The sequence below is a fragment of the Ambystoma mexicanum genome, chromosome 2q, assembly GCF_040938575.1.
Source record: "Ambystoma mexicanum isolate Mex_15411 chromosome 2q, UKY_AmexF1_1, whole genome shotgun sequence".
Lineage (NCBI taxonomy): Eukaryota > Metazoa > Chordata > Amphibia > Caudata > Ambystomatidae > Ambystoma > Ambystoma mexicanum.
The window spans coordinates 94,260,042-94,279,062 of NC_090924.1; the positions used below are offsets into that span (position 1 = coordinate 94,260,042).

Sequence of the window (19,021 nt, forward strand, 5' to 3'; positions counted from 1 at the left end):
AGTGATGGTGGTGCTTGCATCATGCATGCATTTGTCTTTGTGCAGGTGGCGCCATGTGATCAGTTGCATGCCTGGCTTTGCAGCGGACTGGGTACATAGAAGGTGGGGGGGTGCTGTTTGGAATCATGCAGGTTTTCACATGTACACCATGGTGGCTGCTGTTGGGCCTTGATGTGTGTTGGGAGTGACGTGCTGTGTGACACGTACAGGTAATTTGTGTGTCAGGTGTGTATTCGTGTATGGGCGCAGCATGCAGCATGCAGCATGCATTGGGATGTGATAGTGGTGGGCCCAGCATGTGTATATGGATATGTGTAGGTGTGCATGATGGGCCATTTATTGGCTGGCGTTGCTGTCACATTTGGAGGTCAATGGTGATGAATAGTTGTCGTGTGTTTGTAGAGACACTCAACTTCATCTGCCGGTGTTGGCACGCCACACTCAGCTCCACCGACTCCTTCAATAGACTCCACATCTATGACTGAGCTGCAAGTCTCCTCCCATCTGGCCAATTTCACTGGTGAGTGAGGTCCTCCACCTATGCCAGCCCCTGGCTCCGATTGGCCGACAAGATGTTCCGTACTCTCAGCCTGAGGTCATCCCATCTATTTTTGCAATCGCGCACTGTGCGTGCGGTGGTGCCGACTGCACTTGCTTTCCGGGCAACTTCTTCCCAGATGGCCTTCTTCTTCAGCTGGGCTGGACGCCTGAGGTCGCTGCAGAACACCACATCAGCATTCGCCACTAGGGTGTCAGCTAACATGTTCAGCTCCTCATCCTTGAACCATGGTTTACGCAGGCGGGCAGTGCCTTTCTGGGTAGACTTAGCCATTTTGTCCGTAGTGTACTAGGTGTTCTGGTGGTGAAAGTCCTGTATGTGGAGGATGGCAATGGATTGTGTTTTTAAAGATGGCCGCCTAAGCATTTCGCATTCCGGCGCGATGATGTTACTTCCGGGTCTGTAATAACGGGCCCGTTCTTAGCACTGTGTTAATACCGGTACCGCTATTTGGGGGTTGCCGAGGCTGGAGTCGTTATGTGCGCATTCATTGATGCCGCTATATGGGGGTTTGAGGGTCGTTACTGGTATGCCGGTACGGCCGTTACTGGCATATAGGGGTGCGCGTACTCATGCACTCTTAATCACCCGCTGTTAGCGGGTTCGGCCCAAGACGGACATGTTATTGATGGCATGCCGTTAATGGCTGCTTTTTAGCGCCAACCTCGTAATGAAGCCCAATAAGTATCTTTTATGGTGCAAAAATGTGAGCCTTCAGTCATTTTGGATACCCACAGTGCTTTGCTCTATGGCTCGCAAACAGAGATGATATGGCAAGGGTAGCTACTAGGTGGTGCTATGTCGCGTGTGACATGCTAATTGAAATGGCTCATTCTTTCCCAATAAAAGTAGATGGATTGTTGTCTTGCATGTTTTAAACCCACTATAATAGTAATGGTGTCAGGTACAAAAAAGGATGAAATAGCACATGAAAGCATTAAAAGGCATTAACACGGAAAGATTTAACAAAGCACAACATAATCTCCTCATTACACTATCAGTGGTCTCTGCTGATAGAGGTTTTTAATTTAATGTTGCCACTGACAAAAGCTATTCCAAACAGATGCCTCGAATATAGGGTGCAACAAGGATCTGTGAATGGTAGATTTGCAGGGCAGAGGGGACTTCTTGGGGATATATTCATTATGCAATATATCATGTAAGAAACAGAACCATTTCACAGTCCCACACACTGTGCACACACACAGGACGTTTAAAGTTAATTCAGTTTTTTCAAGTTTATTTACAATGATATTTGCTCCTTAAAAGTTCTAGGAGACATGCATTTTCCAATATAAACATTTCTTTGCTGCTGTATGCAGTGCAGTATATGGGTGGAATATGGGTATTCCGAATATCCCACAATTTTTGGGGTTTCATTTACTCTTCTTTGGGTGGACAGACTTGTCAATTTTAAATCTAAACAACGGTTCTCTGGTGCAATGCATCCTGCTGCACTTTTACATGCATGTCATATATAGTTGTATATATATATATATATATATATATATATTGAGTAAAAAAACTTTGTTAAAGGGACGTTATGGTTAAGTTGCGATACTAAACACATATGAAATTCAGTAAAAAAACTTTGTTAAAGGGACGTTATGGTTGCAAGTAAAACCGAAAACCCCCTGAAATTCGCCAGTTATGGTAAGGTAAGCAACCATAACTTCTGCCACCACCGTGCACTGCTAAGACTAACACCCAGGACATCAATGATGACATCACAGCATGATGACGTGTCCGAGAACCTGTACACACTTCACAATAAGATCTGTGCTTTGTGGACAGTTTGGCAATGCATTTTCTACTTATCTAGGAACTTTCAACTTGAACATTTCCCTTGCACAGCTCCAACACCTATTTGTACTCATCGATTAACAATCTAGTACACAGTACATACTTTTAGCAAAACTGCTATTTATCTTAAAATGGCATCATCTAAGGCCATCCCTCCTCCCCAAGAGACACCACCACTGCTGTAATCAAGGAGCACAACAAACACTGCCCCCTACCTTAGAAATAACATACACTCAACATTTTCTCCTGTCCACCTGCCCCTCCATATTAGTGTTTGGTGCCTCTTTGTCAAGATTACCACAAAACATCCAGCCCTAAGTGTTCGACAATGTGCCTTGCACGTTTCAAGGAAACTCCGTTCCTCTGTTAAAAAGCCAAAATGCCTTTTCCAAACCCGTGCTGCCATATTGTCACGGCGACTATGGCATCCTCTCCACAAGCAAGACTACCGTACTGTAGGGAGGAGGAGGAGCCATATGAGGTCACGGCTACCCGTTATAACGCTTCCGGGTAGCCGTACTCGCTGCTTCTGATTTCCGTCTGAATCACAGCAAGCTCTCGTTCCCATGTCTTGTCCCCCTTTGGCTGCGCCTGTTAATTTTTTGGCTTTTGACCGCTGTCTGTGTTTCTTGAAACGCCTTGTTTCCTTGTTTATCTGCACTTGGATTGTTTACATGTTGCCGAACCCCGGAACGCTATTTGAACTGCCTTTGTCTACTGTTTGTCACCTCCTGAACTGCTTTCACGTTGCCGAACTCCGGAACCCTGTTTGACCTGCCTTGCCTGTTGTTCTGTTCTGCCTATACTGTATGCACGCTGCCGAACCCCGGAACATTGTTTGACCTGCCTTGCCTGCTGTTCTGTTCTGCCTCTACTGTTCGCACACTGCCGAACCCCAGAACACTCTTTGACCTGCCTTGCCACATTGTGGAATTCATCTTTCTTTAATATTTCGGATTCATCACGCCGGGTCAAGAGGAACAACAACCTGATTCTCTACACTGTGGCATCATCATCACCTTACCTGAGTGAATCTGCATACCCAAGAGAATAGCGCACGAACTAGAGACTGATACCTTGCGCTCAGATCGTTAGGCGTCCTCGTTTCGTTGGGGTAGTCTGTGAACTAGAGACTGCCAAATCCCGTCTAGGCATCCTTGTTTCGTCGTGAGTCATCGATAGGTTGGGTTTGCAGAGTTTTCTCAGCAGTGCCTTCCCAGTGTCTGCCCATTGGTAAGTCTCTCTATGTTTGTTATTTGTTCATCATACACATTTCCTTATTGTCATTTATTGTCACTTCCTGAACTTGTCTCTCACGCTCTATGTTTTGAAATCTTCTCATATACGACCTTACCTTCTACAGCCACATTCTCCATGTAAATCAACACCCACTGCAGTGTTCCCAGATCGGCTGCCTTGTCTACACTCCACGGTGTATGTGTCCATCTCCAGCTGCTGCCGTAGATCCATCTTTTGACTAATTGGTTCCTTTGTAGTTTATTTCGGAAATACAAAGGGACACATTGGTAGGAAGAACTCAACGGCTACTCTTCGAGTTCTTCTACCAGGCCTCCTGATCACGAGGTTGGACTAACTTGACATAATCAGAAGCCTTAAATATAGAAAGATGGATGTCAATGATACTTTGGTTAATCTTATGCAACTGATGGCTGAATTGAGGACCGATATGACGAATGCTCATAATGCCACTCAAGCAAGGATTGACGAACTACAAGCACGTGCCCCACCCATGGCGTCAGTGCCCCCACCGGCACCAGCTTCCCGTTCTGCCTCTCCGAATCCTCAGCCAGCCGTACAGCCTTCGGTGATCATGGCCACACATTTCCCCTTAACTCCTCCTGAACGATTTCATGGCGACCCTAAAGTTTATCGGACTTTCTTAAATCAATGCTGCCTGCATTTTTTGTGTCGCCCCACGGCCTTTCCTGACTCGGCTACAAAGGCAGCCTTTGTATTGTCACATTTAGCCGGTACCTCAGCCACATGGGCTTACCCTCTATTGGAGGCCGGTAGCCCACTACTCTTTGATTGTGATGCCTTGCTGGAGGCAATGGGTCAGGTATTTGATACTCATTATAGAACCCAAACCACCGAATTAGAACTCCTGGCTATTCAACAAGGGGACTCGTCTTTGTTATCGTATATAGCTAAGTTCAACCAACTGGTTGCTGAAACAGGCTGGCCTGAGGACAAGAAGGCCTCATTGTTCTATAAGGGTTTATCGGATAATATCAAAGACATCCTTGCCACGGTTCCAGTGGTACCTACGGCCTTCCATGAATTGGTAGACCTCGTCCTTCAGATAGATGCTTGAAGCGCAGAAAGAGTGGGTGAAAAAAGGGGCACAATGCCTGTGTTGGTCATCCCTTCTCTTGCATCCTCTAATGCACCTGAGCCTATGCAAATTGGTGCCGTGCGGGGTCCTTTAACATTCATGGAAAGAGAAAGGAGACGTTTGAACAATCTCTGTTTCTATTGCGGGTCCCCCGACCATCTTTTGAAGGCTTGCCCAAAGAAACCCAAGAGGTCGGGAAACGCACTGACTCGGTAGCAGATGGGGTCCCCCTACTGAGTCCAGTGTCTCAGGACTCCATGATGTACTCTCCAATCACGCTCAATGCCTGTTTCCAACCCGTGTCGGGTTCTTCTTGGCTTGGTGAACCGATTCTGTACTCTGGAGCCACTGGAAACTATATTGATCTTGCTTACGCTTGTGAGAAAGGCGTAACCTTTGTGGCCAAAATCCACCCAGAGGTTGTGAATTCCGTAGATGGTACCTCATTATTGTCCGCTTAGTCACTGAACAAACGGTGCCCTTGGTTATGACCACACTCACAGGTCACGTTGAAACCATCACCTTTGATGTTATCACAGCACCACAGTTCAGAATCATTCTTGGTTTACCTTGGCTCAGAACACATAACCCGACTGTTGACTGGAACGAAGGGAAGGTTACTTTTAACTCTAAGCACTGTGAAAACCTTTGTAAAATACACCAAATGTCTAAGGAAGGTCCTTGTCGAGCTCTCATGGACGTTGCATCTGCGGTGGGTGCTCTTGTTGTTATGTCTTTGCCTCACGAACATTTGGCTTATCAGGATGTCTTCGATGCCAAAGGAGCCGAGGTTCTACCACCCCACCGGCCCTATGACTGCCCTATTGATTTAATACCTGGAGCTAAAATACCTAATGGAAGAGTATATTCCTTAACCACCAAAGAGGATGTTATCTTAAAGGAATATATAGATAAGGCCCTCAGTAGGGGCTTTATCCGTCCATCTCGGTCTCCTGCGGCTTCGCCTATGTTCTTTGTACCAAAGAAAGAAGGGGATCTTCGCCCCTGTATTGATTCCCGGGAATTGAACGCAGTCACGGTCCGAAATCAGTACCCAGTACCATTGATTTCGGTACTCTTAGACCAATTAGGCAGTTCCAAGATATTCACAAAATTGGATCTAAGAGGTGCATACAATCTTGTGAGAATGCGTTCAGGGGATGAATGGAAGACTGCATTCAAGACAAAATATGGTCTCTATGAGTATTGTGTTATGCCCTTTGGGCTATGCAATGCCCCTGCTACCTTTCAGCATTTTATCAATGATGTCTTTCGGGACATGTTGGACACTTATGTGGTGGTATATCTAGATGACATTCTCATCTATTCTCCATCGTACCAGACCCACATTAAACATGTATCTGTGGTCCTCCAGCGACTAAGAGACAATCAGTTGAATGCAAAGTTAGAGAAATGTGTGTTTCATGCTACCTCCATTGAGTTTTTGGGTTATAACATCACAGACAACGTCGTACAAATGAATGACACCAAGGTCAAGGCGGTTTTGGAATGGCTGGTACCTTCTACACTTAAACAATTACAATCCTTCCTGGGGTTTTCAAATTTCTACCGGCGTTTCATAAAATCCTTTTCCAGTATCGCTGCTCCCCTTACATCTTTGACCAGTTCTAAACAAACCTTCCGTTGGAATCCGGCAGCCCAGATGGCATTTGACCGTCTAAAGTCCCCGTTCACCTCTGCTCCTGTTTTAATGCATCCTAATCCAGACCTACCATTCGTGGTAGAGTCTGACGCCTCGGACATTGCGGTCGGGGCCATCCTTTCACAGGAATGCAAAGATAGTGGGCAGCTACATCCGGTAGCCTTTAATTCCAGGAAACTCACCACTTACGAGGCAAACTATACTATTACAGAAAAGGAGCTCTTGGCCATTAGGGATGCTTTCCTCGTATGGCGTCACCATCTCTTGGGGACTGCTCTACCAGTTCAGGTTTTCACAGTTCACCGTAACCTCTTGGCACTGCAGTCGGTAAAATGCGCTGCCGGCAGACATGCCCGTGAGTTTTTCTCCATGTATCATTTTCAAATCACCTACAGACCCGGTTCCCGACACTCTAAAGCAGATGCTCTTTCCAGGTTACATGGTGTTTCTCCATCGTCAGGGGATGAACAAACTGTTCTTCTGCCTGCTCAGGTAGCATGTGCTTGTGGAATACAAAAACCCTTACAATTAGCCCTAATACAATGGGCTAACTCTAGTCCGCAAGTTATCCAGGAACTGAATCTGACTGTGGTTCATGGTATTCCTTACCATGATGGAATGGTGTACCTCCCTGACTCAGAAACTCGTACCACGGCTATGCGCTGGTGTCATGAGACCAAATTCTCAGCTTATCCTGGCAGTCGTAAAACGTTGGAGTTATTACGACGCTGGTCTTGGTGGCCAACAATGTCTAAGGACGTTCTGGAATATGTAGCTACTTGTGCCGTTTGCGCTCAATGCAAGAGTATTCCAACCAAACCTATTGGCCTAATACAACCATTGCCGACTCCTGGAGAACCATGGGTCATGATCTCGATGGACTTCATTGTCGAATTGCCATGTGATTGAGGCCATGATATTTGGGTCATTATTGACTACTTCACGAAATTGGCCCTTTTTGTGCCCTGCAAAGGGCTTCCTACGGCACCTGCTTTGGCTAAACTATTCTTGCACCATGTTTGCAGATTATTTGGTCTTCCTTGTGTGATTGTAATGGATCGTGGATCATAATTCACGTCTCGTTTCTGGCGAGCTCTTACAGCCTCCTTGGGTATTGAAGAACGTTTTTCCACTGCATATCATCCCCAGACGGATGGGCAAACCAAAAGGTTGAATGCCACTCTAGAACAATATCTTCGATGTCTTACCTTGCAACACCAATAATCTTGGTTGCCCTTGTTGGATATGGCAGAGTTTGCATACTATAACTCAGTGCACTCTTCTACTGGAACATGACCCTTTTTTGCTATGTATGGACGTCATCCTCGCACCCTGCCCATGCAGCCAATCCTGTCACCCTCTAGACCTGCGGCCGGGGCCTGCGTACAGGATTTGGCTAAAATACAAGATGAGGTTTCTTCGCATTTGCGGAAGGCTAAGTTACAACAAAAGGCTCAAGCCGACACTCACAGACTCCCAGCGCCCGAATATAGGGTGGGTACCAAGGTCTGGTTGGCAACTAGGAATCTTCGTATTCCAGGTTGTCGTTTCCTTTTGCCATGTTTTGTTGGCCCCTATCTGGTTACTGCTATCATCAATCCGGTTGCAGTGCGTCTGGATCTGCCAGATAGTTGGCATACCCATCCCGTGTTTCATGTTTCTTTGTTGAAACCTTGTCTTCCCTCCACTAGGTTGCCTCTGCACCCCTCTCCGGTTAACGTTCAAGGATGTGATGAATATGAAGTGAGCCACATCCTGGATGCTAAAGTTCGTAGAGGGAATCGTCTTTACTTAGTGGATTGGAACGGTTACGGTCCAGAGGACAGGACCTGGGAGCCTGCTGTGAATATACATGCTCCCCAGTTGGTTGCAGATTTCCGGTCCGGGAGAGGGAGGCCTTCGTTGAGGTGGGGAACTGTCAAGATTACCACAAAACATCCAGCCCTAAGTGTTCGACAACGGGCCTTGCACGTTTCAAGGAAACTCTGTTCCTCTGTTAAAAAGCCAAAATGCCTTTTCCAAACCCGTGCTGCCATGTTGCCATGGCGACTATGGCGTCCTCTGCACAAGCAAGACTACTGCGCTGTAGGGAGGAGGAGGAGCCAAACGAGGTTGCGGCTACCCGTTTTAACGCTTCCGGGTAGCCGTACTCGCTGCTTCTGATTTTTGTCTGAATCACAGCAAGCTCTCGTTCCCATGTCTTGTCCCCCTTTGGCTGCGCCTGTTCATTTTTTGGCCTTTGACCGCAGTCTGTGTTTCTTGAAATGCCTTGTTTCCTTGTTTATCTGCACTTGGATTGTTTACATGTTGCCGAACCCCGGAACGCTATTTGACCTGCCTTTGCCTACTGTTTGTCACCTCCTAAACTGCTTTTACGTTGCCGAACTCCGGAACGCTGTTTGACCTGCATTGCCTGTTGTTCTGTTCTGCCTATACTGTCCACACGCTTCTGAACCCCGAAACATTGTTTGACCTGCTTTGCCTGCTGTTCTGTTCTGCCTCTACTGTTCGCACACTGCCGAACCCCAGAACACTCTTTGACCTGCCTTGCCACAAAGTGGAATTCATCCTTCTTTAACATTTCGGATTCATCATGCCGGTCAAAAGGAACAACAAACTGATTCTCTACACTGTGGCATCATCATCACCTTACCTGAGTGAATCTGCATATCCAAGAGAATAGCGCACAAACTAGAGACTGACACCTTGCGCTCAGATCGTTAGGCGTCCTCGTTTCATCGGGGTAGTCTGTGGACTAGCGACTGCCAAATCCCGTCTAGGCGTCCTCATTTCGTCGTGAGTCAGGGATAAGTTGGGTTTGCAGAGTTTTCTCAGTAGTGCCATCCCAGTGTCTGCCCTTTGGTAAGTCTCTCTATGTCTGTTATTTGTTCATCATACACATTTCCTTATTGTCATTTATTGTCACTTCCTGAACTGGTCTCTCACGCTCTATGTTTTGAAATCTTCTGATATACGACCTTACCTTCTACAGCCACATTCTCCATGTACATCAACACCCACTGCAGTGTTCCCAAATCGGCTGCCTTGTCTACACTCCACGGTGTCTGTGTCCATCTCCAGCTGCTGCAGTAGATCCATCTTTCGACTAATTGGTTCCTTTGTAGTTTATTTTGGAAATACAAAGGGACAAAGTTGTAGGAAGAACTCAACGGCTACTCTTCGAGTTCTTCTACCAGGCCTCCTGATCACGAGTTGGGCTAATTTTACACTCTTCCCTCATTTCCCTCCCCACCTTTCATTCTTAGCTCTCCTGCCAAAAAAAAAAAATACATTTAAAAACAGCAAAAGAAATGTTCCTTTAGGAACCAGCTTTCACAGTTAAAAAATAGAACTAACTAAAAAAAAAATGTATAGACTCCATCTACTTTATATTTCTCTGTAAAGTACATAGACTCAATAAGATTTTCCAACATTTCCATTTACATTTTGTGTTATGCTAATGGCAATATTGGGGCATTCATCCTCCGTTCCAGGGACTGGTTATCAGCCCAAGCGAAGCGAGGGTGGATAACAAGGTCTCTGGACCATTATCCCCCCATTCCAGCCCCTGTAATGGGGCATGAAGGCCATTAGCAGCCTAGGATCCCAAAGCGGGAACCCGTGTAACTAAAAAAGAGCATTTTTCGTCCTACACCGGGGCGCCTGTGGCATCCCGGTATAGGAAGGAAAATCCTTTTCCAAGATGGCCACCATGGAAAGGGAAGGCAGGGGTTCCATACAGGGCCCCTCTTCGCTTTCCATGGCAGCCTGCAGAAGGCAAAAAGAGAACCTTATGACCATATTACCACAAGCACATTTTTCTTCCTTTTCAAATCTATCCCAATTTTGAATAACTTTACCACGAAGCCAGTCCCAGGTGGACATGGCCACTTTAATCCTATGTTTTGTCCCTTCTGGTCATTACCTTATATCATGAACTGGACATTCTGGCCACTGCCCATCGTCATAAGCTACCCCTCAGTCACTAAAGCTATACCGCTATTTTTTTTAACTACATTATGACACTTGTCAAATAAGAAAACACTGCCACATTTGCAAAACCATGCTTGTAGATCCTTCCCAATGCGCCTTACGCACCTTTGCTGGAAATCCACCCACGTTTTATTTTTGCAAAAGTGTCAAGAGAATGCACATACAATCGTCATATAAGCTACCCCCTCTGCACAAAATCCCACCAAACCAACTCATTCGAAATCATGTCAGAAATATCCCACCCATCTTCATCACCCCTCACCTTCCCAGACATTATTTCATAAGTTTCACAAGTGCAATGCTCAGAAAATATTATTGTCCCGAGGGTTCGGCCATGTATTTGTATACATACGTTGATCTATCACAAACATTTCCAATTCACCTTACCTCACTTTTCCTCTTTTAAAAACATACGAAATCTGGAAGCAGGGCGTGTCCATCTTCTTCTATTCGTATCCATTGCTGCATCTGCCTAAGGTAAACTGCCCTGACGTCACTAAATCATATGCCCCTCCCCTGAACCTCACACACCAAACCTAGTGATATTCTACACCTTTCTCAGTGACGTTCCTTGTCAGCGTAGCCAAACGCGCCCATAATCTCCTACGTGACTTGACGCAGAACCCGAAAATCAACACACATCGACTAACAACACAGCACGTCACAATTTGCAATATTAAACCGTACTTTAAAAGAAAACAATTACACTGTACAATTTGTAATGTACTTTTATTTCACAAGAAACGCTCCGAGAACATCCGACTATTTCCATATTCAATCAAATTGCAAATTTGTTTCTTCGCTCGCGATCCAAAATGTTTATCGCGAGGCACACATTGTTCTTTTTGTGTACACAACGTGTTTGTTTTTATGGCAAAAGAACCGCTTGGGTCGCACAGTGAATTCCAGTGCTTCTGTATCAACTTGGGGCTAGACCACCGTAAAGGATGTTATGTTACTCCTAATGGCTAGTACAGCGTAAGGGCATATGGGCCCTGGCTGATCGTCCCAAAAAAGAGTCACTGTCATCCAGGCATTGACAGCTACATTCAGCTGCCGATTGAGGAAGCCGCCAGTTGGCATCTGGAATCTGTAATGATTAGCACAGACATCAAACAATCTCAACAAAGAGAAAACAACGTGGAAACTGATACACAATTAGATATAGTCATACATGAAATTTTAATGAAATATTGGCGTTGAACCTGGGTGAACCTAGTGGTGGTCTACAAGCACCTCAATGCTGCACTCCCCATAACCACATCAAAAAGACATCTACATACAAAGATAGTACTTGCGATTCATTGCAATAAGCAACACAGAACAGACAATAGAAAATAACCCAAAAATAATCTACAGATAATAATAAGGTAATACTTGTTCCGTTATACAATCGTCGAAAATCAAACTTACATTATATTCACCATTTCCATTCTCTTGGGATAAGTCAGACCGTAAAGCTCACTGCGTTCGCACCAAAGATTCTTCATAACCTGAATTTACATGTTCCTTACACACTTTTGGAATGCATAACCTTATCAAATCTTCATTATTACAAACCTCCTCTCATTGCATTCCTTACGGAATGGTCCCTTTCTCTCAAGGTCAAAAAACAATTGAACCTTATACTGTGTGTCCCATGCGTGGGCTTCCTTAGCTCGCAACCAAAAATTCAAAGCTGGTGACCTTCACTCAGAATCAAAATACATTCTCACTTTGCAACAACTTGCTCACCGCATCCATGACAACTGTTATTCTCATACACGTGCAGGGCCACTCTTTGCATCAGACACTGCACGTGGCTGCCTCAGATGCCAGACTCTATGAGGCGCCAGTCTGACTCCATTATTATTTTAATTACATTTTAACACAGACACATTAGTCCTTTATTTGCCGCACTCTTGTTGTACCACCAGCACATCAATTCATAAACATCAAACGTTTTAATTAAGAGTGCAAAATAACCCGAAATTGCTTCTATTTAATATTAATAAATATTCGGCAACCAATATAAACAATATAGAGTAACAGGCATTCGAAATGTAGTATTACTCTGTAATACCACAAGATAAATTTGAGGCTGCAGACTACAAAAGCAACAATCTATATTTGCAAGTCGACAATTCCATGATTATACATCTCCATCCCTTGAATGCCAAAACGCAATCTCTTTCGCCTGAACTTTAGGCACATTATATTGTGGAACACCTCCAAATGTACCGTGTGAATTTCGTGTAAAAAAAACACAAGTTTTTGGCTTCCTGCAGCCATATCCCATCCCATCCTCATCAACCCTTACCTCCCGAGAGATTATTTGATAAGTTTAACAAGTGCAATGTTATGTTTTTTAATATGTTTTTGCCGCAATGTCTGTGGACAGCAAAACACAGATCCAAGATGGCGGGCGCATCGGAACAATCTGACACACTTCACGCTCTTCACCATTCAATCAGCGTACACGTCGCATGTCCGCGGACATGACGCAAGCCAATCAACCAATCGGTGTCTTGTCCGCAGAGCGAACAGGGAAGTGCGTCCACGGAGCAGACATAGATATCACTAATTTCTTTAGACCTACTTTTTGATCATTTAAAACAAAAATACTGGACGGATTTTCACCAAATTTACAAAAGCATGCTTTCGGGAGCAAGCCGCTGCTCCTGCCACAAATGTGGTGAAAATCCATCCAGAGGTTTGGGCTATAGGCGTGCACAAAAATTTTTCCCCATTCAATCTATGGGAAAAAATACATTTTGAGACCTCCCCTATAACTTTTCCCCCCCTGGACCAAACCTCACCAAACCTCACCAAACTTCGCAATTCAGAGTGGGCCATATACTTTTTTTGCAAAGTTTGGTGAAGATTTGTCCCGGGAGAGCGAAGTTATAAGCCGCCCAAAAAGTGCTCTTCCTATGGGATTAGCAACTTAACCATAACTACACAGCCACTGCCGTGGCTGTGTAATATATGTATGATTAACATGAGAGAGAGGCACACTCTAGTTCCCTGCACAGTTAACTTGCTCAGCCACTGGTGTTCTCCTACTACCGGTTTCTGTGCTCTTCACATCATCAGGGAGGCAGTCTTAGCTATATGTATATATGTTGTATACAGTTGTCACATAATGGTATGTTCCCTCCCCAATGGGAAAGATCCCTGCATCAACTTAAACAGTGAACATGCTTCAATTAACAGTTTCACTTGACTTAACTCATTACAGTAAATGCAATGCTGTGGAATCTGGGGGGCATCAGCCTTTTGTTCCTCTCCACGCAATTTTGATTGTGTTTATGATTATAGTGCAATGTGCGAACAAAGGATGGAAATCTGTGCCCGCTTTGTGTGTGTTGACATCTCACAACTCATGCAATTATTAATCCACCTCAACCCCCTAAATTATGTTAATGGTGTACAGCATTTACAAGGAGTTCTGTGGAATCTGCCAGCTTTACATGGGTCAAAATGCTTAAGGGATTCTCTATAAATCCAGAGAGTCTTCACTTGCTTATCAGGTCGAATGGATGATAATAAAAGAAAATCAGGTTAATGCATACCACCTTTAATATTCTAGGCTGGCCCAAATTGAGGTCCAGAATGCCCTCTGAGAAAAAACACAACCATCTCACGATAAACAAGAGACCCTGGGGTAAAAGGGCCCCTTCTCCTTTCCAGGGTGCCCCAAACACCAGGTGTTTCGAGAACACAGTGAACCATGGATCCAAAGAACCATACAACACATGGCACAGTGATTGATGTCTAGCGGGGAACTACTGTGAAACCTCAAATAATGGTGCTATCTCATTGACAGTGAGACCGGAGGACAGTGGCGCAAGAATGCCTACCACAAGCATAGATGGGAAATCCAAAAACATGACAATCTTCAATTTGCGATACCTCCACCTCCTTATAGGTTTAAGATATCTGCATAGCTCAAGACCCTATGATTAGTGGTTCCTTTCTAAATCAGAAAAAAGTGCTTTGCCATGATAACAACATATCTCAAGTAATGTGAAGGCTGTCCATTGCTTCAGTCAACAGAGTACTCAATCATGGGCTAGATGTTCATTGTACTGGAGTCCCAGAGTACTGGTGAATCCTTGAAGGAGGTTGCTAGGATACAAAGCAGGAAAGATGGATTGTGGAGGGAAGATTCTGCAAAATGTCCCACGAAGAAGGCTTCACCATCCCTCTTCCTAGAGAGGCAACCATTGCTGTAGTAAGGCAAGAAAACAGGATGTATAGTGGGTGCATGTCCAGGAGCTCCCAAGCAAGACTAAAACACCTCGATTATGTAGAATAGCTATGATTAACTGTGCCACTTCACTCACCAATCTTCCCTTCCTCCCCAAAGCTCTGAGCTCTACAAACTCCCTTTTTCAAACTTCCCACCCTAAATCGGCTTTAGGATAGCATTTGACGACTTACCAATCAAAACTTAAATAAACATTTTAAAATATCCAGAAAACCTTTTATTAGGCGAGACGCTGAAAAGGCTTATAATGTGAAATGCTTTATTCTGAGGTCTTAGCAATGCCCTCAGTAGATGACATTTAGTTTAAATACTTCAATTATGTTCTTTTTTTAATTGTTTTTATTTTACTTGATTCAATTGATTTACAATTTTTACAAAACAATTTACAAGGGAACGTCCCTTTCTCTGTTCCTGAAAAAACGTGGTAAAATCATTAGTTCCGTTCGATGTTAATTAGTCTTCTCCTCCATCACGTGTTTGTTTGCTCCGACTCCTTTATTTGACTGCTGTGTTCTCCTCTTTACTAAAGCGCAATTTTTTGAAAGAATGATACCTCCGCAATCACTAGTTACTTTTTTCTCCGCACATTAGACGGATCCAATACTTAAAATACTTAAATTATGTTATTTGTGGTCAATGGAGGCTTGATTACAATTGTCACCATTCATTTGTGTTTTATCTATTTATAGAAACAAGATTGGCAGAAGGACTATCAATTTCCAAGCTGTCTGATTTTGGATCTGCAGACAATGTCTGAAATTCATAGGACCATGTTATCCAATCTCTGCAGTGATACTTCAGAAACTGGGTATGTTAAGTATTTTAAATTATTGGAATGATCATTTGTATACATGGGAATGCTCCTTGGTTTACAGTGTTTTATACACCAAAGATATGTAAATATTATGAAATCATAAAACCATAACATATTATATCATCAAATACATTGCAAACATATCAGTTTATGTTTTATTTTGTCTGTGGTTCATATGACTAGTTGTTTATTCATATAGGAATTCTCCTTGAAGATCGAATATAAGCACACAACTGTACAGCATCAGTTTTCATTTCCATTACTTTGGCATTCAGTCCATTATATAACAATATCAGATGTCTGTATCTACATGCAAACATTGTGATACCAATGATTTATTCTCACACTTTACCCACATAATAATTCCCAAGCAGACTAAATGGAGCGTTCATTGATAGTTGCATTACTCTCACAACATCATAGATGGTTTCCTCATTTCCAAAAAATTTGATGACTTCCTTTTCCCAGCCGATTGAACTAAAAGAAGATTACATTTCTCTGTTGGGACCACGGGGGATCTGTTATGTGTGTTATGTTATGTTAGGACATTTCTAAAGTGCACCTTCACCAGAGGCATTTTGGCCCTGAATATCTGATTGAAGAAGTGATACAGGAGAACACTAGATTAAAAGAGTTTTTTACACAGGCATGTACGCAAGATAGTTTTCCAAAAACTCTAACATCACAGGGCAACTCTAACATCTCATTTACATATAAATTCATAGGACACTCGTTTTTTGCCTTGGACTCAATGTTGACATTTTTGTTTTGCCAAAAGCTTATGTAAGCTTCTGTGTTGCTTTCTCTGAATGCCCTGGCCTGCAAAACTATTGGTATGAGTTTATGTATTCTACAGATATGTTAGATATGATAGATTTCCTACCAAATACTTTCTTTAACCAGGACATTAAGCTGTTTCCGAGACATTTATATATTACCTTAACTTTTTCCATAACTACCTCTTATATCCTCTTAAAATAGGCTATATTTCTTTTCTTCATTGTGCTCATCCTTTATGAAGAAATGATGTGTGTTATTATTACTAGGTTTGTATTGGTAAGTCTAGCAGTTTCCGGCTTAATGTCATTGGCAAATGTATCTAGATTTGTATGTTAGGCCGATTACCCATTAATAAAACAAAAGAGGTGCTGGAGGCTGTAATCTTGTCCTGATACTCCTTGAGTGTTGATCCATCTGAAGATGGAAGACTCTTGGAGCTGTATTATGGACATGACTCCCCAACACATGTCTAAAGAAAATTATATCATGTCTCTACCTTGTATGGAAATCTCCATGGTTTCTTTAATGGGACATTGTTGGATCAAACAAGATCCTAGATTTCACAGTTAGTAAGCTTAACTTTAGGCTGTTCCGCATAATACTACACTGGTAAACTTGGTTGTTTGAAGAACTAGATTTAAAAGGCTTCTTTTAAAGTAGTTAAAGTTGAGTAGGGGTTTGGAAGAGCTATAGGTAGGTCTTCATCTCAAAACATGTTTCCTGTTATTATAAATTCCATCACTCCAGCATCTTTTCTTAGTGGAATTTGAGGAAGATATAAGGGAACGAAAGATTATCAGTTAATGTGCATTAATATTTATTAATTGATTTTTAGCAGATGTAAAGCACAATGCCTGGTCTGTTCCAAAATAGTAAGATACAAGAAGATACACGTTGACAAGTCTAGTACATACCTTGCCTCTACTGATGATGACGGGCAGAGTATGTGGTACTAGTGCATCACTTGTTGACTATACTTGTGTTCCCTTAAATAAAATTATCTTCTGATGAGCTCTTAATTGTCAATGCACATACCAATTTGTGATATATAATCTATGGGGATCAGGAAGATTCTGCAATTATTGATGTTTTTGATAGGTTGGTAGCCTTGACAAAGGTTATGATTTTGGTACCCTTTTTGCTGGACAAATTAGAATGTATGACACGGATCAGGCAGAATTGTTTGATCGGAAGGCCCCAACGTACAAGAAAAACTACTAACAAAAGGGGCTTAGTAGGGTAAGCAGACAGAATGCAAAAAACAGATTATAAAGTGAAACAGTCTTTTAAAAGTGGTGTTTCATGCAATAAAAAACATCCTGAGAAAAGATTCACTATTATGTTTGACAAGATGGTTAACAAAGATTATTGTTTTTTTCAGTTTGGGCTATTATGTGTCGCTTGCATTCAAATACTGATTCATGTATATATACAACCAACCACTCAGTTGAGTGTGAAACGCGTTGTCTGCGGGCCGTTCTGACAGGCGTCCTGCCTCTGTTTTTGCTGCTGTTCCAGCCATACTTTGTATTTTTTTGTTTATTTTAAACAATTTCTTTGTGCAACATTAAATCATTTTTTGTGACCTTTTTAGTGTTGTGCGCTGTGCTTTTTCTGTTTGGAAATTGGGCATTCAACTGTTCTAATTGACTGCGGAGAGTGCGGTTCATTTTCCTCTTTTTGTTGACATATATATATATATATATAGGGAGAAGGGCTTTGGGAAAGACTTTTGAAGAGGGACACATACTAGTGACATTTTGGCGGGAAACACTGTTGTTTGGTTATAAGCCCCACCCATTCCTTGCCCATTACCTTTCTAATGCCTATGGCTAATCCCACCCCTTCCTGCCTTTCCCAGTCCACAGGTTCTCTGAATGGGAACTCTTTGATGTCTGAGCTTTTCCTTGCTGGCGGCAATATTGGAGCTGCACTTAATTGTTAGCTCATGAGGAAAATCCTTTATTCACCAATACTAAGTCATTTGTTTTGAAATGTAGGGCTTAAAAATAATGTTTTTGTTTTTTCATTACGTGTTATGAAAACATTTGGTCATATTTTGAAAATATGTTACTATTCCAAATAGAATATGTATTTGTTAAAACATGTTCCCAGATTGTAACGTGTTCACATCTCGAAGCACTTTTGGGTTAATTATAAACATTTGGCTGTCTTTAGTAACTGACCCATAGCAGTGAGTCTCAAGCATTCCTTTACAAGATGACAGCTGCATTCACTGTCAAGCCACATGAAAACATTGTGCTGCACTCTCCTTGGTTGTTCACCAAATGGATGGTGGGTGTGTAGTTGGTCACTGTTGTGGGACTGCCGAGCTGGCCTTCTCTCTCCTCCCCTCACGCCCAATGAATACACAGAGAGCGAACATAGCTGGTGAATATACACCAACCGTTTATAATGTGACAACAAATCTTGTGGATGATTTGTCTTCTGTGGGAGGGGTCAATTCTTTATCTTGCTCCCCCTTGTTGAAGTGTGCATTTTGCTGCAGTACCAGGGTGACGACCGGGCAATACCGCAGCTAGCTTTACTGCAGTGCTGCAGCCGATACTTGGTCCCTGCAGCCCTTCCCTTCCCAAAGGATCAGCACTGCAGCTGAGGAGAGGGGCACAGTGATTTCTCCAAGAGACTCGAGGCTTGGAGCTCAGGGAAGAAAGACAATACGCGGCATTCCTCTGCCCTCGTCAAGCAGTTGACCTGTGTGCAAAGAGGGGTGCTTCAAGAAAAATACGGACCTTAAAATAAAACAGGCAGTCATTATCTTCAAGGTGATGCCTGGAACG

The 19,021-nt window shown here is 43.2% G+C and overlaps 1 protein-coding gene across 1 annotated transcript in view; it reads left to right on the forward strand.

Annotated features, from left to right (window-relative positions):
- Positions 1 to 19,021, forward strand: part of LOC138569187 (ankyrin repeat and fibronectin type-III domain-containing protein 1-like) — a 2,784,778-nt gene that overhangs the window by 522,182 nt on the left and 2,243,575 nt on the right. The window contains exon 4 of the mRNA XM_069646931.1: positions 15,316 to 15,434. Within this exon, the coding sequence (XP_069503032.1) occupies positions 15,376 to 15,434 (59 nt within the window). The 5' untranslated portion in view covers positions 15,316 to 15,375. The remainder of the gene's footprint in view (positions 1 to 15,315; positions 15,435 to 19,021) is intronic.